At 46.6% G+C, this 24,540-nt stretch overlaps 1 protein-coding gene across 1 annotated transcript in view; it reads right to left on the reverse strand.

The window, feature by feature from the left end:
• The window catches only part of LOC125944176 (sodium- and chloride-dependent glycine transporter 2-like), a 34,417-nt gene extending 11,101 nt beyond the window's left edge, over window positions 1-23,316 (reverse strand). Inside the window, exons 1-4 of the mRNA XM_049664484.1 lie at window positions 23,156-23,316; window positions 8,293-8,413; window positions 6,976-7,107; window positions 6,272-6,447 (exon numbers count right to left, since the gene is read on the reverse strand). Of these exons, the coding sequence (XP_049520441.1) occupies window positions 6,272-6,447; window positions 6,976-7,107; window positions 8,293-8,413; window positions 23,156-23,191 (465 nt within the window). The 5' untranslated portion in view covers window positions 23,192-23,316. The remainder of the gene's footprint in view (window positions 1-6,271; window positions 6,448-6,975; window positions 7,108-8,292; window positions 8,414-23,155) is intronic.
• Between the last annotated feature and the right edge of the window lie 1,224 nt (window positions 23,317-24,540).

Genomic DNA, 24,540 nt, shown 5'->3' on the forward strand with positions numbered 1-24,540 from the left:
GATCGCTGTCACATGGCGTCTCATAACAGCAGATGTCAGATAGACTTCTAAGAACAGCCTTTCTAGTACTACAACCGACAACAAAACTTACGAGCCGCACTCCGGAGTTCTTCTAACGACATTTCTTTTATTTTTTGTCAAATTTCTGCTAATAAATAATGGTACATTCCGTTTGACCTTCCGCCATGGTGGCGTAGTGGCTTTGGTGTTGTGCTGCTGACACCGAGGTTGTGGGATCGAATCCCGGCCGCGGCGGCCGCATTTTGATGGGGGCGAAATGCAAGAACACCCGTGTACCGTGCATTAGTTACACGTTTAAGAACCCCCGGTGGTCGAAATTAATCCCAGAATTAAATTTTAACCCGTTTGACCTTCTTTTCTTGCCATTTGACCTTCCTATAACAAGCAGTAAACAAAGAAAACGCACACCAGGAGAGTCTCTTTACTAACTTCGTTGGTTAAATGTTCTGTAGTTTGTCATTAACATCGTCGGACCAAAGATGACATTCTGGTTAGAACATCTCAGAGTTGGACATTTGTAGAAAAAAAACAGCATTGTTTTTCCATGCATGTGGTGTCGTGCGATGGCCATGTTCTGTCTTGTGGCTCATCGCTAGGTGCTCAATGTTTATGGCTGCGATAAAAAGAGAAACGTTTAATTCAATTCTTCCCTTAAAAAATGGAAAGGAAGGTGTGTACCAGGAAGAGAAACGCAATCATTCTAATTCTTTTCCTTTTGACTCTTCGCCGGCAGTTGAAGCGGTGCTCGGCCACCTTATCGGTAGAGACTGGAACTTTAGTCAAAATGCCTATTCTTTCCTTACGTCCTTATCATGCCTATTTAACATACAAGCACGAACTACGGGTCTAGAAACATTTTAGTGGCACATTTATTGCGCCTGTAAATGCCTAATGCCATGTTGGTGCCTATAGTAAACTTTCAGTGCCTAAAAATTCCTTTTCCCTTGTATTGTCCAAGGCTAATTTTGTTTATAATGTTACAACTGGCTGGGGAACTTGGTTGAAGGCAACCTATTGTTGCCACAAAGTTTTTGCCAGTCTAAGTAAAGGCTGCTCTCAACAGCTTTGCAGCACGCTAGAGCGTCGTTGTAAGAAGACCTCAAACTGTTCTAGGCCACGATACACTCGAATGTGACTTAAGTGTACTTGTGCACTCACTTTACCTTTCCAGCCCACATCGTCCACAAACTGGAATGCTCGGGCGCAACTATGACGCCGAATGTTGGACTCATTTTGTACGTTCTAGAAAGGTTCACCACCGTCCCCAGTAGACCCGTTTCTGATGAAGTTACTTCAAGACTTCAATCTGTCTTGGACAAATAACTGGGTTTTTGGTACTAAAATAATTTTTAAGAAACATTGACCTCCAGAAGGACTGATACGCTATCGCGCTTTTCTTCCTGTTCGCATTAAACTCCATATATACCGTGCACTGTTTGAATCACATCTGACTTACTGCAATTTAGTATGGTCCACGACTACTACTACCAACATCCCCAAGATTTTGACACTTCAAAAGAGGGCAATTCGTTACATAGCGAATCTTCCCTACCTCTCGCATACAGAACATGCTTTCCGCACATACAGTACTTTTCCTGCGACATATATGTACAAATTTCGCATTGTACGTCCCTCCACTTCTTATCTCGCGTATTTCGGGAATTTCTAACCGGAATCGCATCATTGCGATTTCATAACAAGCGCATTAACAATAGGCGTGATCCTACATTGTTCCTCTCACGCTAAATTGCAAATTTCAGAACACAATTTATTCTTTATATTTAGTAAGTATGCCGACATTCATCGTTACACAATAAGGTCAACTAAGACAACACTTTGTTGATGCGCAATTCTCCTGACAATTTTTTTTTCTGTTCCAACTACTAATATTCGGTTCGAGTGTTCTTAGTATAATCTAAATGTGCTATACTTGTTTGCGTTACTTACAATATTGTGCACATTCCCTATTGTGTATTTACAGTACCTTGTGAAAACTATATATTTTCTTATAGTATTGTTTTGCATTCTGTTGCACTTTAATGATAGCTTCGTCATCGTTCTCGGCTTTACCGACACATGTTCATTATTGTTTAATTACCATGATACTTCGTAGAATATTCAACTTTTTGTTATCCTTTATAATTTTAATTTTCGTTTCCTTGTATTTCTATGATAATGATATGTTAAAACTGCTGCCTCATCACGGTTGCTAGGGGACTAGTCGAGGTGTTTAAACCAGCTTTTTTTGCTCTAGCATCTATTTCCAGTTTGTACTTTGGAAAAAATAATTTTATTTGATTTGTTACTCCTTTCACAACTTTTCTAGTTGTGTTTCGTTACACTAGATTTCAGATAAATCCTTATCTGCGCAACATGCCTACTTTCGTTTTATTGTGAACATAAAATTAATTTCACAAAACAGCGGTTTAGGGAACTGCGCTCCTTACAAAATCATAATTATGCTCAGGTTTACAGCCAGTTTTCTTAATATTTCAGCCTATACATGGGCCTAAAGGAGAGTAATTGGCGCCTATACGGGGTGTTCCATTTTAGCTGTACCAAATTTTTAGAAATTGCCTCTGGCAGATAGCACAATTATAATCCTTGATCTAAATTACTCAATGAGGCGGCCATTACTTCTACGACAAATCAAAACGCCTAATTGAATAATTAACATCATTACGCTAATTAACGTTTTATTAATGATTTTACGGCACATCATCCAATCTGAGAATTGTAGCCGCTGAGTTCGCAAGGCGTGTCCACTTGGAACGAATTCTCAGGACTGAACCAGTTTCAAGATATTAATTTTCAAAGTGTCCGGCGAAATGCATGGGCGTTCCAATTAACTTTTTGTGGAAAACGCTGTTTTATGCATTGAAGCAAAAATTTAACTGGAACGCCCATGCATTTCATCGGACACATTGAAAATTAATATCTCGAAACTGGTTCAGTCCTGAGAATTTGTTTCAAGTAGATATTAAAGTAGTTTAAAGTAGATACCCTAAACTCACATTGAATACGTTACAAACTCCGCCAATCGAACACTAGGTTTTTTACGTCGCAATTTTTCTCGCGCGCCCTCTTCCCTTAAACTTACATTATATAAAACGCTAGTAAATCTAAACTAGAGTATGCTTCATCAATTTGAGATCCCTCTACAGCACAGCTAACATACTTACTTGAAGCCATTCAGAACCGCTCTGCACGTTTCATTGTATGCAATTATTCGCGCAGTGCCAGTGTATCTGCAATCAAAACTAGCCTTCATCTGCCAGACCTATCATCAAGAAGGAAACTCGCCCGATTATCACTCTTTCATAAAATGTACTATACTAACCCAGAAATAAAAAATGACCTTTTTATATCACCCCCTTATATTTCATCGCGAATCGACCACAACGTCAAGGTACAAGTACCAACTTGCCGCACGAACCTTTTCTTCAATTCATTCCTACAGCATCCGAATGGAACCACCTCCCCGCCTCGGTCGCCAGCAATCCGGTTCATTCATCCTTTCAGACTGCTGTATCTAACATTATATAATGTTTCACCACTCCTCTCTGTAACGCTTACTGTGGCCCGCGAACTAGAGACAAGCACTAGCGCCCGCTATACCATATATGCGGATGACATAACCATTTGGACAGAAGCACAAGACTATGGCGGGAACATTGAGCACATGACCACCGAACTTCAAGCTGCCCTTATTGCACTCGAAGACACCCTTCCTAAACTGGGACTCACTTTAGCACCTGAGAAAACGCAACTTCTATGTGTCAATGGCAGACGAAGCGTCCTCCCGCCACAACAGGCAATAGTATTGACATTGGGTCAGCATGAACTCAGGGCCACCCACGGTCACGTTAAAATTCTTGGGATTCCCATCCACAGTTGCAATACGGGACAATTTTGGACGACTGAGCTCAAAAAGCAATGGCCCAGGCTCTTGCACACTATAAAGCGCGTCTCCAACAAGTTCGGCGGGGCACGGCAGGCAGCCTGCACCACCCTCATCAGATCCATCGCAATTGGTAAAATCACCTATGGAAGCACAGTCGTAACACCGTCAAAAACAGCCGAAAAAAACATTCAAGTACTCTACCGACAAATCCTTCGGACAATTACAGGTCTCCCGAAGTTCACGAATATACGCAAACTGCAAGGCTTAACGCCCCTGCCATCCATCGACGACATCATCAAACATGCTCAGACATCACTGAATAATCGACTGCATCTCACGACACAGGGCCAAAACACACTGCTGTGGGACACCCGACGCGTCCGCGTAGAACCGCGGAACACTGCAGCCGAAGAAAACACCCTCGCTTTTCCTACCCTTTACCCCTCCAAGATGTCTACGCCACTCGCAACAGGGGCAACTACGGCCAGACAGCGCCGCTCTCACAGAAACAATCAGTGCGACGCTAACGCAATATTTACTGACGCCGCACTCGATGGCGACCGTATAGCTCTGGCCTGGTACAAACCCTCGACCGGTGAGGCCAGGCGCTATATTTGTACACTAAACTACGCGACACCTGCACAGGCAGAACTTTTGGCCATCTGGACCGCCTTACAAGACAATGCAGCACCATCCACTATCTACACCGACTCATTCGAAGCATTAAAAGACATTGAGGACCCCAGTGTGGAAGATATCACTGCTCTACGCACCCGCCATATTCTACAGCACAAGCAAAGAATGGCATTGACGTTAGGGTCACCTGGACGCCGGGACACGTGGGGGCCCAGGGGGGAGGTAACGAGGTGGCGCATGGTTTTGCCACCTCACAATCTGGAGTTTTACCTTTACGTCTCCAACCTCTCCTACGCGGGTCTCCCGACCTTGGTGACCAACCCTATGCGGATTTGCCGCCGAACTCTCATTTCGATATGGCACGAATACGTCGCTTCCTCAAGTACGCTAACAGGGAGAGACTCAAACATCTCACTCCTCCTCACAAGTTTAAGGACCTCGCCCTCAGCAGATCCCAGGAAATATTTAGAAAGAAAATACTTGCCAACAAAGCTACTACCCCTGACAGAATTCACAAATGGGAGACAGTGGCTGACCAAAAGAAGGGCATAGACGCCTCTGCCCCCCCCCCCCCCCCAATATGCACCTTCTGCCACTCCGTATGCGAAGCCAACTTGCAGCATCTCATTTTACACTGTCCTACGTTAAACATGTATCGAGACGACAGCAATATCTTTCTGCATTGCCACAGCGAAGCATTACAGAACGACATTCTCGAAAAACCCGATCACCTGGTAAAATTAGCCCACTTCGGCGTTGCTAGCGGCCTGGCTCGCGCGATTTAGTGGGTGTATACCTCTCCTCGTATGTCCCTCCTCCCCCATCAGCGACCTTCGGTCCTCCCTTTTCTTAATAAAATAATTCATTCATTCTCTGTAACGCCATCAAGCATTGAGAGTATGTTAAATAAATAAATAAATAGATACGCCTTGTGAACTCAGCGGCTATAATTCGTAGATTGAAAGGTGTGCCGTATAATAATTAATTCAAAAGTTAATTAGAGTAATTATGTTAATTATTCAATTAGACGTTTCGATTTCTCGTGGAAGTAATGACCTCCTCATCTAGTAGTTTAGATCCAGGATTATAATTGTGCTATCTGCCACAGGCAATTTTTAAAAATTTGGTGCAGCTAAAATGAAACACCCTGTATATGCCTTAAATGGCACCTTGAGTGTCTGCTACAGCACCTAAAACAGCAATATTTACTGCCTAAACATCCGGTCTCTTGTTATCAGCATCGGCCGGTCATGACTCTTGAGCGGTGGTCCGTATATGACAAGAAATGAATGGAACCGGACGAAAGCAATCTAATTCAGCCAGCCCTGTCTTTCAAGAGCCACAGTGGGAATCCTGAAACGAATCCGTAGCATGCTGCGATGGCTTGCACAGACGTCATCCTAGCCACCATGCTGTATAATTAGAACGGCGAGAATCTGCGTCCGTTGGCGTCTCGAGCGGTGGTGCTGCCCGTTCTGCTCTGGTTTTGGCACAGACGCCAGCTGCGTCCCGTACACGTCTCTATGACACTGAGGCAGGTCACCCATGGCGGTAAATAGGATACAGTGACGTCACCCTAGCCGCCATGTTGGAGGACCAGCACGACGAGAAGGTGCGATACATGCAATGTATCTATACGCAGGCTGTTGCTTCCTTGTTTCCGAGCTCTCTCAAAACAAATGGAATGAAAAAAAAAACGAGGCCACTCACGAACGCGTGCCTGGGCACATAGCAGGTGCGGTTGGGTGCGAGCAGCAGCCCGGTCGGGCAATCGTTCCACGTGGCATCGTGCAGCGAGTCCAGCAGGTAGAGCAGCTGGTCGGACACCGGCACCGAGTCACCCACCATGTGCACGATCGCGTACAGGCTCATGGTGTAGCCCAGGCCTGCGATGCGGTACGTAGAAGGCTAGCGTTAAGCGAGTGTCGGGAAAAGCAGTTGCTCTGGCGCCATGAAGTTCTCGATTTACGAGGCGATTAAGGCCTCGAGCGCAATACCTGCCACTCATCGTAATATCGGTGTGATTTGGGCAAGACCCTGCGGCAGTAGTCATAATTGGCAGAGAAACTTAGGCTAGTTGGTGAATGTTCCTAGTTGACAAGATAGTGACAAAGCAGGTCAGGACAAAGAAAGGCAGGTGTACATCCGAGCACTCGTGCTTATACATATCTTTCTTTGTGCTCATCTGTTTCAGTTACGTGTTTTTGCCAAGTAAGAGTAGCCACAGGTGTCTATGGCCCACTTAGCAGTGGTCGAACAAGGAATGTCGCTGGCTCAATTTAGATTCGCTTTAAGCCTCCATTTACCTGTGAACTTCTGTTTTTGTTTTTTGTGGTACATTTAGGCATGCCTTAGGCAGAACTAGAAAACGAAAGTGTTTTATGGAGCAGCACAATCAGCAGAAGTGCTCTCACCGATGAAGAGCGGAACTGTGCTGAAGATGCCCCTGTTTCCGTCTCCGGCGAACTGGCCCAAGTTGCTCTCCAGGCGCATGAGGGGAAATGCCACTGCACCCAGAAACGCCAGGTATGCCAGCAGGAACGGCACTGCACGAAAAGATACAGTCGACTGTAGTCAAAGGCCAATCAGTCGGCGTGGATAAACTGTTGTGCCCATAACAAGTCTACAGGCTGATCCTCGCCTGTGTTTAAATTGGCGTAGCGGTTACGATCACATATGCAGGCTTGAATCGACATGCAGGACAGTTTGTGGTTGCGGCAAGTAAAAGAATATGATTCATTGCCCGGAAGGTTCTTGTATCTTGTAGCACCGTAAGCATATATACATATCAATCTATAATTTTGGAATACATACTGAATCTTTATAATAACAGCAAGACGGCCGGATGTTATGCTATAGATTTACATGAAGAACTTTCGTCCAACTTTTAAAGTTCTTTTCTCAGGCACCTTGAACAAACTACCCAACCAGCCAATGGCGATATTCGATCAGGTCCATCCGTTTTACCTAAGGGTGTCGATGGGCTTGCGGTACATCATTACTTCCTTTTTTTAAATATCAATGCTTCACAGCGTTCGCTTCTTACGAAGAAAAAATTCAGAGCCCTTCCACTACTGTGAAGATAGAAGCCAGCGAAGCTGTGACTATGGCGGGTCTGCTATAGTGAATTTACATATTATCATTATCGACTATATTGAGAGTATTCGGCATGTTCGTCAGCAGCAAGGACACCGGCGTCTTGTTTTCGCCCGGCACGATGGCCAAATAGTCCGTTTGCTGCACGAAGTCCGCCCCATCGTCATAGACTAGCGTATGAGCCACAGAGTTCATAGCCGCGGCACACTGCATGGCAACATCAGGATCCTGACATCAGGTTCCTGGAAGATGTGGTTAAACGAGCGTCCGTCCCATAGCGAGTCCAAATGGCAACTGCTCATAACAGCGCGATCTCTACGTCAGGAGACAAAGGGCACAACGATTGGTGGGACGTGCCGCCGCCGAGTATCGCGACACTAGTGAAAGAGGCATCGGCGGTGGTGAGGCGTATAACAGTGGGCCATCCATCATCCATTTTGACACCTGTGATAAGGCACAACTGGCGGGAAACCGCCACGCACATGTAGCCAAAGCATAGGCTGGTGGTGATAGTTTTTTTTTTCTACTCGCGGACACGATCCTGGGAAACCTTGCCCCTAACAACTGCGCTGTCTGAGAATGGTAGCGCGGGAATAATCCACACGAGGAGTCACAAACGCCGTGAAAACACTCACCTCCTCCGTAGACGATGAACATCATGGGAAACTGGCTCGCATTGGCACTACCAGCCGTCATGATGAACAGGGTGGCGAGCCTGTGGGCGCGGCTCTGGTAACTCTGCGTGACCTGCTCCACCTGCGATCAGTCCACAGCGACAGCAGGCACAAACATGAACCGGGAATGAACCGCATACAACGATATACCAAGAAGGACATATCAAAAGGAAACTAGTGCACTTGACATTCGACACAGTCCACTTACATACAAGCAAGGCTGTTGAAGTCGTTCTTGGTTTAATGCAGGAAAGCGCGCTTATCAAAAACACTTAGACCGCAAAGACTTTATTGAAAGTAGTCAGTGTCACTGGTTGTCACAGCGGAGGGCGTAGTGAGCGTGACTACAATAATTTCATGGGTGACATTAGACGCGCGCGATATGGACCTGTGAAGCAGAGGAACAATTACTTTACGGGATGTTGACCAAAGCAATACGAGGGCGCCGGATTCTTTTAAAATCATTTCTTGAACAATATTCTTTGAAAATCGTTTAAACCTTAAGAATAGTTCGCATTCCAAAATATGTGCCCTTGATTGTTCATTCTGCCGGCTTGTCCTTGCATACATGACGAACTTTTTTCCCACCTACAGCCGATGTTTTGAAATGGCAGAGGCGCCGAGTCAGTCACAAAATGATGGATGTCCTTTAGCACGCTTCACCTCAATACAAAGGTGTTATAAAGTCAAGCATATTGATTGGCCAATAGTAAACCTGACATAGGGTTCCAGCCAACGACGATTGTCAAAACGTCATCGCCAAGAGAAAATCAACTCAACTATAGAAACTGCTTCGCTGCTGTCGATAACTTTCGCATCGTAGTTTACCTCCTTTTTGAGCAATAAAGTTAGGAACTCTGTTTTGTCTTTTTCCCATCCGAAAAGCAGCACTTTCTCATCGTTGACAAAATCGGGATAATTATGTGTGTAAGCTTGAAATGTGGTTCCTTTCTGCAAGGAGCATACAGGGTGTTTATTTTAGACGCACCAAATTTTTAAAAATTGCCTGGGGCAGATAGCACAATTATAATCCTAGATCTAAACAACTCGATGAGGCGGCCATTACTTCCATGAGAAATCAATACGCCTAATTGAATAATTACCATAAATACATTAATTAACTTTCTAATTATTTATTTTACGGCACATCTTTCAATCTACGAATTATAGCCGCTGAGCTTGCAAGGCCTATCCACATGGAGCGAATTCGCAGGACTGAACCAGTTTCGAGATATTACGCCTCGATGCCAGCATTCGAAGGGACGCTGGCATCAAGAAGCACTACCAACGCCACCTAGGTGGCGTTCACCGTACTCAGCACAGCGGAGCGTGGCCTCCGCAATTAGCTCTGAAAATGTTTCTGAAGTTGATCGCGGAGGCTGCAATTACGACGCGCTCTACGCGCTGATTTGACTCGGTGACGATTCAGTTACGTGCTTTGTCTTGCGCGTTGTATTAGTGTGTCAGTTACGTGCTTCGTCTTTCGCGTTGTGCTAGCGTGTGCAGCGTAGTGCAGCTTCCATATGCACGACGGTTGCTCATGGTCATCGACGTTGGTAGTCGTGATGGAGGAGACGTGCCACCAGGCGTCAGCGTGGGTGCATCAACGCCTAAGGGCGCTTTAGCCACAAAACACAAATAGACATTATATATCAATGTGCAATAAACATTACACTACTTCTGTGAAGACACGTTTCACTTTCGTGTTCTATACCGATTCCTATATAAGAGGGATCAACCACATTTTTTTTTCAAAGTTTCAGACGAAATATATGGGCAGCTAACTAAACAGCGTTTACCTCAACTGAGGTCCGAATCAGCGCTTGTGTGTTACCTTTGCCTTGTGTTCTCGTTTCTTGTGTATGCGCTTCAGTTTCAAGATGAATAGCATTTCTAGATATTAAACGAGCCTACTAACACGTAGACAGGGAGTTGTTACGGTATTCTAAAGCACGAAAGCATAGATGGTAATCTTGTAGAGCTGCTGAGGGATATATATAGAGACAACCGAATACAGCTGTATGGGAAGGTCGAAAATGTTATGAAATGGTGGAAACTCCCCAAGGACTAAAGCAGGGCTGTCCTCTGTCTCCATTGTTGTTCACGCTTTATGTTAATGGCATAGAAAGATGACCGGAAAGCAGTAAATTAACGTTTGATTTATCGTAGATGCGTAATGGACAAATGGTACAAATGGAACAAAAGGTCCCCGGGCTGATGTATGCGGGCGACATAGTGCTACTAGCGGACAATGCAAGAGATTTCTATATTTATGTCCACTGCAGGACGAAGGCCTCTCCCTGTGATCTCCAATTACCCCTGTCTTGCGCTAGCTGATTCCAGCTTGCGCCTGCAAATTTCCTAACTTCATCACCCCACCTAGTTTTCTGCCGTCCTCGACTGCGCTTCCATTGTCTTGGTATCCATTCTGTAACTCTAATGGTCCACCGGTTATCCATCCTACGTATTACACGGCCTGCCCAGCTCCATTTTTTGTTTAATGTCAACTAGAATATCGGTTATCCCCGTTTGTTCTCTGTCTGATCCACACCACCTTCTTCCTGTATCTTAACGTTAGGCCTAACACTTTTCGTTCCATCGCGCTCTGTGCGGTCCTTAACTTCTTCTCGAGCGTCTTTGTTAACCTCAAAGTTTCTGCCCCATATCGTTGTACCGGTAGAATGCAATGATTGTACACTTTTCTGTTCAACGACAGTGGTAAGCTTCCAGTCAGGATTTCGCAATGCCTGTCGTATGCACTCCAACCTAATTTTATTTTTCTGTAAATTTCTTTTTCATGATCAGGGTCCCCTGTGAGTAATTGACCTTGATAAGCATACTCCTTTACAGACTCTAGAGGCTGACTGACGATACTGAATACTTGTTGTCTTTCCAGGCTATTTAACATTATCTTTGTTTTCTGCATGTTAAAGGGACACTAAAGAGAAACCGGAAGTTGAGCTTAAATGGTAGATTATCCTTTCCCGATCACATTCACACCATTCTTACTGCAAACAGATGTTTAATAAGCGAGAAAATAGCGAAAAACTGAAGGATAGCTGCTGACGCCCCTTCGTATTTCCCGCACTACACGTTCGTGACGTCACAGATCACAAACGCAGCCCGGTCGCGATTTGTCGAGAGCGATTTATCGCTGTTAAATAAAACACAAAATGAAATACACCTTAAACCGATATAAACCGCATTTACCGACTTTTTAAACCGTTTCAAGCGAGGAAATACAAGTTTAGCGCAAAATTAAATAAATAAGAAAAAATGTCATGGCGCTACATCCGGTCGAGCTAGTTCCGTAGTTTCGTTTTTGCTCCATGCATCATCGCGCGCGCCTGTTCCGCTCTACAGTGTTGCAGTGTTTGGTTGCGTTGCTAGCTCGAAAAACGTTGACTTCGCGGGAGACAGCCAGAAAATGCCTCGTGTGTGTAGTTTTGAGGGCTGTATAAACGGCCCAAGGGCGCTTGCTCAGGCGCAGCGGCAGTGATGACCCGATTGTGTCCTTTCATGTGGTGCCGCGCGATGAGCCCCGGCTCCCCGGCGTTCGCAATGGCTCAGTGCTCTGCCGATGGTAAAACGGCAAAAGAGCCAGAGAAACCAATGGTGTGCTCTCTGCATTTCTCGCCCTCGGATTATGTATATAATCCTGCCCTCGGAAAGTATCTTGGCGTGCCCCAGAGGCCAGTCCTTTCTCGACCAGCTGTTCCCTCAATGCGGCCTTCATCAAACCCCCTAACGGTGCCCCTGCAGCAGCAAACTGGCGGCTCGGTGAGTGCTGAATGTGATTAAATAAAGCCACGAAATAACCATACCGAGTACGAGCTCAAATTTCTACGCTTATTCTGTCGGGAACATCGTCGCCTGGCGGACCGGACGCTTCGCCTTCCGTCGACGAAAACAGCGGTAAGCAAAGCTGCCGCGCCGGCGGTAAGCTCTGCTTACCGCCGGCGCGGCCGGAGGCTCACCGCCATCGCACACGGAAACACCTACCGCTCGAGCACGGAGGATCATTTCGCGCTACGTTTCACCGAATATAGCTGAAATGCAGTCCTGCTTCCCTGGCGAGCTCTTCGTTGCAAGGTTAAGCGGCAGCAACGGTATCCATTGCGGCGAACGCAAACGCAGCGGCCATGCAGCCATGATGCAGCCAGCGCCTCGGCCGTTTACGCAAGCGGTGACGTATCATGGCGCATTCTGATTCGCTGAGAGCAATGAAATCTGTGACGACACTGCTTCAGCGCCAAATCTCGGGTGAGATAAATTGAGGAAGAGATATTTGGTCTTTGTTTACGAATTTCTCCGCTAATAACTCATATTTTTGCACCCAACAAAAGCTGCATGCATTCCTGAAGGTCCATCTTTTATTCCAGCTGAACTTCCTGTTTCTCCTTAGTGCCCCTTTAATCTTCAACCCCACTGTTATACTCTCTTGGTTAAGGTCCTCAATCATTAGTTGTAATTCATTCACATTGTTGCTGAATAGGACAATGTCATCTGCAAACCGAAAGTTGTTGAGATATTCGCCGTTGATCCTCACTCCTAAGCCTTCCCAGTCTAAGAGCTTGAATACTTCTTCTAAGCATGCAGTGAATAGCATTGGAGAGATTGTGTCTCCTTACCTGACCCCCTTTTGATAGGTATATTTCTACTTTTCATGTGGAGAACCAATGGTGCTGTGTAATCCTTGTAGATATTTGCCAAGATATTCACGTATGCCTCCTGTACGATTTCGCACTGCCTCTATGACTGCTGGTATCTCTACTGAATCAAATGCTTTTTCATAATCTATGAAAGTCATATAGAGAGGTTGATTGTACTCTGCAGGTTTTTTTATTACCTGATTGATGACATGGATATGATCCATCGTAGAATATCCCTTCCTGAAGCCAGCCTGTTCTCTTCGTTGGCTGAATTCAAGTGTTGCCCTGATTCTATTCAAATTATCTTGGTTAATGTTTTATACAATACTGAAAGCAAGCTAATGGGTCTATAATTCTTCAATTCTTTAACGTCTCCCTTCTTATGGATGAGTATAATGTTGGCGTTCTTCCAGCTTTCTGGTACACTTGAAGTCGTGAGGCATTGCGTATAAAGGGCCGCAAGCTTTTCAAGCATGATATCTCCTCCATCTTTGATTAAATCGACTGTTATTGTATCTTCTCCGGCAGCTTTTCCCCTGGTCATATCTTTCAAGGCCCTTCTAACTTCATCGCTAGTTATAGAAGGAGCCTCTGTATCCTGTTCATCACTACTTCGAATGAAAGTAGCTTGATTGCCCTGAGGACTGTACCGGTCAGTATAAAATTCCCCCGCTGCTTTTACTATACCATCGAAGTTGCTGATGATATTTATACATGCATATTGCGTGTTTCTTCTGGACGATGCGCGCGGGCGCCCAGACGAAGAAGAACTGCGCTTTGCTCTGGAGCTGTCGGCTGAACTGGCCAGCGCTGCAGCTATCCTTTCTAAATATACTTTGTCAATAGTCTCCATTACTTAATCCTTCGTTCGCGTAACATTTTGGTGGAGCGTACCGTTCCCCATCCTCGCCACGGAGCTCCGCAGCGGCCGCACCGTCCAGCTTTCCACCATGGCTCCCGGTGACGACACCTCGTCTGCTGCTACTACTGCGACTCCAACCACAACGTACGTCACGGTTGCCACTCCCCGCGATTCTGGCATATTCTCCGGCCAAGATAATGTCGACGTTGATGATTGGCTCGGCATGTATGAGCGTGTTAGCCGAAACAACTACTGGGACCCTACCATAATGCTAGCGAATCTCCTCTTCTACACTCTAAAAACACTTGCACCCTTTGGGGCGTATTTTTGCCACAGAACAATAATCGTCATCTGACTTGCGTGGCTTTCCTTTCTTTAACGCTGTGCGCCCGGCACTTCTCGGTCACGAACGACAAGAGCGTTATCAGCGTGACACAGCGTTCTCGACAGGAAAGTAGCAAGTGCAGAGTTTTCAAGATAGGAAACGCAAGCAAGACAGATGACGATTATTGTTGTGTGGCAAAAATGCACCCCAAATGGTGCAACTGTTTTTAGAGTGTACTTGGGCGGAACACCTCGTGTCTCCATGGTTCCGGACACACGAGGAGGAGATCTCTAGCTGGGACGCTTTCAAGGAGAAGCTCCGCGACCTTTTTGGAAATCTGACCGGTCGGCAGCTGGCTGCAAGAAAAGAGCTTGCTACCCGAGTACAGTCTTCCACTGAATCGCATGTCTCGTACATACAGGACGTGCTCGCTCTTTGCCGGAAAGTCGACGAGAACATGGTCGAAGTTGACAAGGTAGGCCACGTTCTCAAAGTGATCGCGGACGATGCATTCAACTTGTTGATATTTAACAATTTGTCCACCATCGACGTCATTGTCAAGGAATGCCGCCGCTTTGAGCACGTCAAAAGCCGCCGCGTCATTCCACAGTTCTCCCTGCTCCCTAACACGGCTGTGACGTCGTCCTGCGTCGCCCTTACCGCTTCACCCCCCTCCAATGGGACCATCACACGTATTGTTCGCCGCGAGCTCGAGGCTGTAAGTCCTGCCCCATTCCATCCACGCCCACTTGACCCCACCATTGACCAACCAGCCCCGGCGATCTCCCTCATTCAGGAAGTTGTGCGGCAAGAATTTGACAACCTCGGTTTTCCTGCTGTCTGCTCCGTCTCCCGACCTGATGCCCGACTGGTGCCGACAGCTGCGCCTCGTAGCGATATGTATTCCCCTCCCAGATACCGCAACCCTACAGAGTGGAGAACTCCGGAATCCGGATGACTAGCCCATTTGCTTCCGTTGCCACAGCATTGGCCACGTCTCTCGCCACTGCCGCACCTCCTGGACATCGCCGTATTCGAGCTACTTCTGGTACACAGGCCCATAATGAGTGCTGCGTGCCGTGACTCCAGTTACGTATGAAATCGCCCCAGTCAGTACCAGTGCCTCATCTGCTCCGACTTCCACAGACGTTGTGCATGTCGCTCGCCTAAAACCGTATTACCCTCCTGTTCCCACTGATATTTAGACGCACCAGGACGGTGCTTCTGCCGCCGGGGATAATGATACATGCATATTGCGTGTTTCTTCTGGAAAATGCGCGCGGGCGCCCAGACGAAGAAGACGAACTGCGCTTTGCTCTCGAGCTGTCGGCTGAAGTGGCTAGCGCTGCAGCTATCCTTTGTAAATACACTTTGTAAATAGTCTCCAGTACTTAATCCTTCGTTCGCGTAACAATATTACCCTGCTTATCTTTCAGTTAATGCGTTTTGCCTTGTCTTATGCCAAGTTTTCTTCTCACTGATTTCATGCTGCGTCAATATTTTACTGCTTTCTCAATATTTTCCACGTTATCATTTCGGATATCCCTTACTTTCTTCTTGTTTCAGTTTCGACAGTTCAGCGAATTCTATCTGATCTCTCGAGTATGACACTTTCATGTTTTGCCGTTTCTTTATTAGGTCCTTTGTTACTTGGAAGAGCTTACCTACTAGTTCCCTTGGTACCTTACCTCCCACTTCAATTGCTGCTTCTGAGATGAGCCTAGTTACGGTTTCATTCATTACTTCTATGTTGTCTTCATCTTCCTGTTCAAAGCTGCATATTTGTTTGCGAGCACCAGCCTGAATTGGTCTGCTTTTACCCTTACTGCGTCTAGGTTGGTCTGTTTCTTCTTGACTAAATTTATGCTTTCTCTCTTAGCATTGAGAGAAATCCTAGACCTCACTAACCTATGGTCACTGCACTTTATCCTACCTAACACTTCTACAACCAGCACTATGCTGGGATCGGCAGACTGTATGAAATCTATTTCATTCCTTGTCTCTCCATTAGGGCTTTTCCAGGTTCACTTCCTATTGCTGCACTTCCTGAAGAAGGTATTCATTATTCGGAGCCTATTCCTTTCCCCGAATTCTGCCAACATCTCTCCACTATACTCCGTCTCATACATCAGGTGCAACGTTGTGGAGGCTGGAGATACTTTTTGCAGTGGCTACGTTCGCACTTAAGTATAGTTCGGTGTTTATTGGCCGCATTTTGTGAAAATGTTCTTTATATAGGATCAGTTCTGAACGAAAAATGAATTTCCACTTAAAAACAAGCAAACCATGTACTCATATGCCTGCTAACACGTTGTTTTAAATCAATTTATTTTTCGTTATTCTTTTTATTTGGAGCCTATCGCGGCAGCCTCACGTGCAAGCTCGCGCGAGCAAACGCCGCTGGCCCGCAGCGAAGCATAGACAGAACGCGCGGAGTGATACATTTTAATGACCGTACTTCTGGCGTAGCGGCCATAGCGTTGCATCTGATGTATGAAACGGTGTATTCTGTTCCTAAAATCGATGCCGTAGTTGCCAATTGGTTGCTCACCAGCCTGTTTTTTCCCCACTTTTGAAAAATGAAATAAATTATGGGGTTTTACGTGCCAAAAACACGATCTCATTATGAGGCACGCCGTAGTGGGGTACTCCGGAAATTTGAACCACCTGGGGTTCTTTAACGTGAACCTAAACCTAAGTACACAGTTGTTTTTGCACTTCGCCCCCATCAAAATGCGGCCGCTGTGGCTGGGATTCGATCCCGCGACCTCGTGCTCAGCAGCCCAACACCATAGCCACTGAGCAACCACGGCGGGTTTTTTCCCCACGTTTGCATTTAAGTCGCCCATTACTAAGTATACTGAGTTTGCACCTTCCTCATTTCTAATTCAACATCTTCATAAAACTGTTCTATTTCTTCATCATTGTGACTGGAGGTTGGGGTGTAGGCTTGTACTACCTTCATTCTATACCTCCTGTTAAGCTTTATTACGACGACTGCTACCCTCTAATTAATGCTGTAGAATTCATCATTGTTGCCCGCTATGTCCTTATGGACTAGAAATCCTACCCCAATTCTCTCTTATCTGGAAGACCTCTGTAGCAGAGGACGTGGCCGTTATTCAGTACTGTATTAGCCTCACCAGTTCTTCTAACCTCACTAAGGTCAATAATATCCCTGGCAATAATTCTTCAAATAGCCCTGCTAAACTAGCCTCACTCGATAGGGTGCGAGTGTTGAACGTTGCCAGGCTCAGTTTCCATTGGCGGCCTGTCCGGACCCAGAGATCCTTAGCACCCTCTGCCGCGTAGCAGGTCTGACCGCCGCCTTGGTCAGGTGCTACGCAGCCGCTGGGGACTGAGGTCCATGGGATAATTGTAGGAGTCATTAGGGAGGTAGCGGTCGAATACTGCACCAGGGAGGCCAATTCTGTTGTGGTGAGGGAGTGACTTTGTTGAAGCTTAGTGGGCGTTCCTAATTTGGTTGCACCTTGACTGATATAGTCCCACGGCGATATTTTTTTTTTGTCGGTTCAGGCACTACTCCATGCCTGAAAATGTAGTAGACTGAAAAAAAATCGAACAGAACACTACACGTCTATGCATACAGCACCAAAATCCTCCAACTTAACTGCAGAATGATACTAAATCATTGATAATGGAAATGTCATAAGTTCGTACTCTACATCCGTTATTAACGCACGTAGTAGTGCCACTGAGAGCCTCGTTGACTTCACGGATGTACTATGAGACTCGCTTTTATTTTGCGGTCAAGACTCTTGCATGTGAGTCACGCATTAAAGAAACAAAAAACAAAAAATAGCGCAACGTACGCGTTCAAGACTACAAGAAGATTCGCGCTTATTTATAAGTACTTCCACGCACTAAATGAAACTCAAATACTGCCATCTTCTAAATACACGTGCGAGACACGCACAGCCTTAGACATACTCTTACACAATACGTCTAAGAAAAAAGAAATCTGTTGAGTATACCATTACTAAAAGCGATCCGCGCAGCCCGTTTTTAAGGCGCGGTACTCTCTACGTGCGTGCGGGAATAACCATCCGGCGATTTCTAAAATCAGCTGAAGTACACTGCAGAATAACCAGTATCTAACCTGATACATCGTTATTTTCAGAACTCGCGAAATCTGAAAAGGAAGTCTTAGTTTAACGGAAGCTCACGCGAACTATCTACATATCTCTTCAAAAAAACCACTGACGCTATCCTTTCTCGAGCGTTCAGCTGTCACGTTTTCCTGAAAGCAAACATCAAACTAACTCGGAAATTTATCTGCCTCTACCACGATCAGAAGGGACTGCCCTCTGCCTAACAGAACGTTCCTAAAATTCAAAGTTGTTCCAAAGTATCATCACAGAAATTAATAATAATGAATGCAACTTACCAAACGCGCCTCGAAAAAAAGCACTTCTGTCAAACAGAACACGACTGCAAGAGATTTACACACTTGCAAATTTCTGTGGCAACGCAGAGACAAATATAGGCCTTCAGTTTAGCACAGAGACTCGAGAATTATGATCTTTAATAAAGACTAGTATTACGTGGTGGGAATCTGGAAAAGAGTAATGGTGCCTGCGCTAACGTTCGCAAATGCCATTTTGTCCGTCAAATCGGAATCTTGTCGGGGTTGGAAGTTAACCAGAGATCATTAGGCCGGTTGGCTTTGGGAGCCCAGGATTAAACCCCGAATGAGACAGTGAAGGTTGACATAGATTGGGTCTCTTTTGAAGTCAGAGAAGCGCAGAACAAACTTTTGAAGAAAGACTCAGGAACATGCCTGAAAATAAATAGGCGGCTAAAGTGCACAGGTATCTGTACCTGAAAAGCATGGACACAGAATGGAGGAAGATGTCAAGAAAGTTGGCAACCAAGTACGGGGTAATTCAAAGTGTAAATAGACAACCAGGTGTCATCAGAAACTGAGAAAAACAGAGACAGTGAATTGGATGCAAAGAATGTAAACAAAACAAACTATGGACATTTACGAGAACGAGAAGAAAGAAATTTGGAGGGAAAATCTGTACGATAACACAAAGTGCAGTGCCTTGCTACTTGAACCTCGAGCTGATTGCCCAAGGACAAATACATACCGGAGCAAATATTCGCCACTAGATGAGGCATGTGCATGCTGCAGTAAAACTGCCGAGACAACTCAGCACATTTTAATGGAATGCGAAGGGATGTACTACCACGGCCGCTGGATAAAAAAAAATTGCGGCCCATTGAGTGGCATCGAAACGGTGTCTCGGGCCTAGGTCTCCTCGCGCCCGCTCTGGCGCCACTGCTCGAGTACAGCCGTTCACGGAGAAGCATTCCCACAGCCGCGTTTGTAAGCGGGACAGTGACTCTAATCAGGCCGTAAATAACGCGTTTTATAGTTACATATTACAGGTTGAATATTAAAGTCGATTTTAAAAGTGCCGATTACCCCACATATGTGAAAAGTCTGCCCTAGGAGTGCCAATCTTTTGTAGAGTGGGCCTCAATGCTCTCCATGAAGGCTGCCCGCTCGATTCACATGAAATGAAAAGTTCTCTATTACGAATAATCGGGAATGGGTTTACGTGTTTCTTCAAGACCACTTCAAAACGATGGATCGCGTTTATTTACAAGATGATGAATGCGAAGGTATCGCTCAGCGAAAACAGTCCGCGGCGCCGCACCCGATCCAGCCCAGCTTCGTTCTTCTCTTCAACCAAAGTTTGTTCTTTATTCTATGACCAAACTCCGCTCGCACGTTTCAATATTCTTTCTGCGCTGGTAGTGGCACGGCCACTAGGTAGGTAGGTAGTCGGAAGAATCTTGACCCCGTTTTTATAGGGGCAAGACTGTGGGTCGCTCCCATGTTGGGACGGGAAGGGCAAGCCTCACCGCCGCATTGTGGGCCTTCTGGACAGCCCGGAGTTGATCAATCCATTCGTGGCTCTTTTTACATAAAAAAAAGGTGCAGCCTGCTGCGTCACGTCGTCGCTAGTTGGCGAGCGCGTCTCGGTTGAGTTGACAGTTGCGGCCGGCTGTTCTTCCTGGGCTCGAAAAAAAAAAGTTTCTGGGCTGCGCGTTCTTTTTTTTTTTTTTTTTTCATGTACGGCGGACAACTGGGAAACACAGTCGGGACAGCAGTCGGAAGCACCAGCCCAATCTTCGTATTCTCTTTATAGTCATTCTCAGTAAAATATAATGAACATACCAGCGACCTGTCACTTGGCTCTCACTTGCTTCCTTTCCCTGACGGCCCTTGGCGAGAAATATTCTTCAGCCACGCTTCCCGACGCTGTAGGTCGCAGGGGAATTCGTGGTACTTCACAGTAGCGTCTCTTCTTGCGGTCGAGTTGCACAGCGGCACACAACAGCTTCGCGGCATCACACCGCTAGAAAAAACCGTCTGCCACACCCGCGCACACCAGAGAACCGTACTCAAGCACAAGAAACATGAGGCAAGCTGCTCACACACACGATCACGCAAAAAAAGCACACGAAAATGCGCACGAAAAAGCACATCAACGCGCATAAATCCGGAGGCAACCACATTGTAGCACGAACTGGCGTCTGCTTTGCGTACCGTAGCAGTGGCGCCATCACCAAAAAAAGCGGCCGCAACTGTCAACTTAGCCGAGACGCGCTCGCCCATTGACGGTGACGCGACGCAGCAGGCCGCACCTTTTTTTTTTTTTTTTTTTTTCAGCGGCCGTGCCATGTGCATTATACAACCTTCTGTGAACCAACCATTGCGCGTTCACGCCACTTAGACGTGGCCCTATGCATGTACGCCATAGAAGCTGTACTGCATGCAAAGGTGATATACGTAAACAAGCAATGGCAGGTTCACTATAGAAAGATGCTTGTCTGGTCTCGTTCCCTTCGCGTCGGGCCGCGATCGCGCTCCTGAACGCTTGGTCTCGCTGTCAGCCGGCTCGCCGCCTCCACAACACCCAGTAAACAGAACGCGAATTGAAGTGAGATGACCCCGTGTCGACTGGAGCTGTTAAACTGTCACATGCCTCGCTTCCATAAGCGCGCGTATACAAAACACGGCACCGAACGATACCGCAGCAACTGTAGTAGGGCCGCCACGGCTTAGGGTGATGATGATGATTCATTGGCACCCCCTTTGAAATTAGGCGGCTACAAATAGTAACCTAGTCTGCTTCAGTTAATCGGGTATGCTATACATTGTTTTTAACGCTAGGGCCCTATGTCGCAGAAAATCCGGCGTCAGCGTCGGGTCGGCGTAAGCACCAGCGTCCGTGGTGGAGAAAATCATCCCAAACAACCCCGACCACGCAGGCCTTCCACGTGGCGCATTAGTGAACAAAATTGAATTTCTCAAAGTAAAATACGTCCTAAAAATCGTAAAGTAGGACTTATCTACAACTATGTACAGACATGATAGCGTCGGAATTCAGTTTGAATGTACGAGACAACAATTATGTTACGAGGAAACTCGAACAGAAACCCCTTTTCCAGCATTTCTATACCATACCAACAGCGGCGCACCCGGTTAGGTTATTTGCGAAAACAACATCCAGATGGTGCTCGCTTCCTCGGCAGCGTAAAACGGTAGCGGCGCGAAGAGGCGAAGGTGGAGAAAAAAGAAAGCTGCAGTTTCCGGGAAGCCTGACAAGCATTCAGGGATCTTTGAATGCAATCGCATTCCACTCTTAAAGGCGAAGCTTAAGCGTCCTCCAATTTTTATTCCAGCTTATTTGTATACATCTTAATCTTTCTTTTTTTCTTCCTCAACACTTCTCTATCTACCTTGTATCGCTATATAAGCCTGGTAGGACAAGGAGGCCCCTTGTCGTGGCGCCCCCTGTCGTTGCCTGAGGGTATCTACGATGAGTACGTGGTGAGCATTATTCGGTCACGTCTTCGGTTTGAATGTCAACAGCTATACGTAATTGTTTTTACACTGCGGTTATACTGAACTACGAACTTCCGAAACAGCGTAAACGAAAAAAGGGACGCCAAATGCTGCGCACAAACTGCTCACATTTGTGTCCTTCGAGTACGTGTTGTTTCAGCATATTGATAATATCTAACTGGAACCCCAAAAGTCAACGGAAGTCGTCAGTCGCAAAGTAGAGTCGGCCAAACCAGCACTGACTATCAGTAGCAACCGTGCACAGCGCCTCCACCAATGGACTCGTAAACGCAGTAACGGGTTTTCCCATCCCAAAGCGCAATCCGTTGATGAGAGACGCCGCAATAGGGATAGGGGTTGCCAGGAATTACCTGGACATATTGCGTTTCTTCAACACGTACACCATTCTTGGCACACGAGTATTTCTTTTCTGAGCGCCCTTGTGCTGCGTCGTATGCCTCCATCGGAGAGCGCCCGCGACATGATAGCAGCACAAGGCCACAGCCACTAAACCACAGCGATGGATGTCGATGAAGCGACTGACGTCGTTTGCCGCGTAATTGTACACTATATGACCAGCATGAGCTTTAGGCCTACAGTGACCCGCCGCGGTGGCTTAGCAGCTAAGGTGTTGCGCTGCTAATCACGAGGTCGCGAGATTAAATCGCGGCCGCGGCGGCCGCATCTCGATGGGGCGAAATCCCAGAACGCCCTTGTCCTGTGCATTGAAGACACGTTAAAGGTCCCCTGGTGGTCAAAATTAGTCCCGAGTCCTCCACTACAGCGTGCCTCAATCAAATCGGCGTTTTGGCACGTAAAACCCCAGAGTTCTATTAGAGTGATGCATTTACATATATGTTACGCCAGCTAGCAATCACCCAAGCTGCGACCGCGTTTCATCTTTGCATAACTGTCAAGTCACCCACGGATATCATAGGAATTACCCCCAGTTCCTTTTCAAGACAAATCATGCGCGGAAACCACATGCATTTTTCACTGGAAGTAGCTACCAGGGTTCTGCTGCCGAACGACCTTTCACAGCGCTGCGAACAATCGAGGGCTACCGGGTCAGTTGACGCGAACGAGATAGAGTCGCGTACCTCTTGCGTGCCCTCCTCCTCCTCGCTCGACGTCATGGTGAAGGCGACGCTGTGGATCCACCGAGGGGCGGCCAGGCGCCGTGGCAGTGAGACGGCTGCGGAGACGGCGAACGTCCACCGTGACCACAGAGAGCAACCGAGAACAGCGCGTCTGTTCTTCGTGCCCGATCTTCTTCTTGTGATGCGTCGTGTGGGCATGCGCTCGCGCCTCGCGCGATGCGCGCTACGAAGGTGCACGAAGCCGCTCTTTGTTGTTGCTGTTGTTGTTGCTGATGCTGTTGTTGCTGCTGTTGATGTCGTACAGTTAACATGTGGCTCATACCCACTATGGGGAATAGGGGTATTCAAAATGCATAGCGCATCACTCACCTCGTCCACCATCTCTCTCTGAGGCGTAGTTGTGAACCGCCTGTACGTGCGCGTACACATTTCCCTTAAAGTGTTCGAAAAGAGATTTTGGGTTTACTGCTGCACTGTTCTTGCGCACTTATTGCGCAAAGATCGCATTTTGGAGTCTACGTCGTTCAGTGCAACACTTGGCACAGTTAAATGCCTGGTTTTTAAGCCTGGATCTTGTCTCAGCCTCTCTCACTTTGCATTTGACGTTCTTTGTTGCCGTGTTGCTGGCCATACCGGTCGCATATTTACTGGCAAGCTTCCTCGTTCTTTTCCTCCACTGTGAGTCAATGTTTTTCCCGCACAAATACCTGAACACTGTTGCACCCCATCCACTTTCTTCCATTTTCCTCAGTCGTTATTCAAAATCAATTTTACTCTGAGCCTCCCTTACTTCAAAATTTGTCCAGCCCATATCACCCTGCACAGCTTCATTAGAAGTCTTCCCGTGGGCGCCCAACGCGAGGCGTCCCACTGACCTTTGGTTGCCATCGAGTCCTGATTGTACCCCTGACTTCAAGGGAACAACTGCATTTCCAAATGTAAGCCCTGCAGTACCATTACACCTTTCCACATACCCCGGAGCACATCGTACCTATTGTATCCCCATAGAGCTCCGTGTTTCATTATGGCCGCATTGCTCTTCCCTTTTGCTATGATTGTTCTTTCCTGTGTTTCCATATATATATTGCCTTCGTTTATCCATATACCAAGTTATATGTATTCTTTTACCCGAGGTATTTCCTGGCCCTCTATTGACACTGTCTGTTCACTGTTTTCACTGAATACCATCGCAAGCATCGCATACCATTGTGCGAGCATACACTTGTGTCGCCGCCTGTAGGCAGCTGCAGAAAGCAGCCGGTCAGGGAGGGTTGTGTGTTTCCCGCACCTCTGGAACGCGCTGCTGCACGAAGGTATATTTACATTGGTTGCCCTCCCTTAAACGCTGCTTTCTACAGCTGACAGCAGGCGGCGATACATGTTTA

Source organism: Dermacentor silvarum, chromosome 3 (assembly GCF_013339745.2).
Source record: "Dermacentor silvarum isolate Dsil-2018 chromosome 3, BIME_Dsil_1.4, whole genome shotgun sequence".
Taxonomy (NCBI): domain Eukaryota; kingdom Metazoa; phylum Arthropoda; class Arachnida; order Ixodida; family Ixodidae; genus Dermacentor; species Dermacentor silvarum.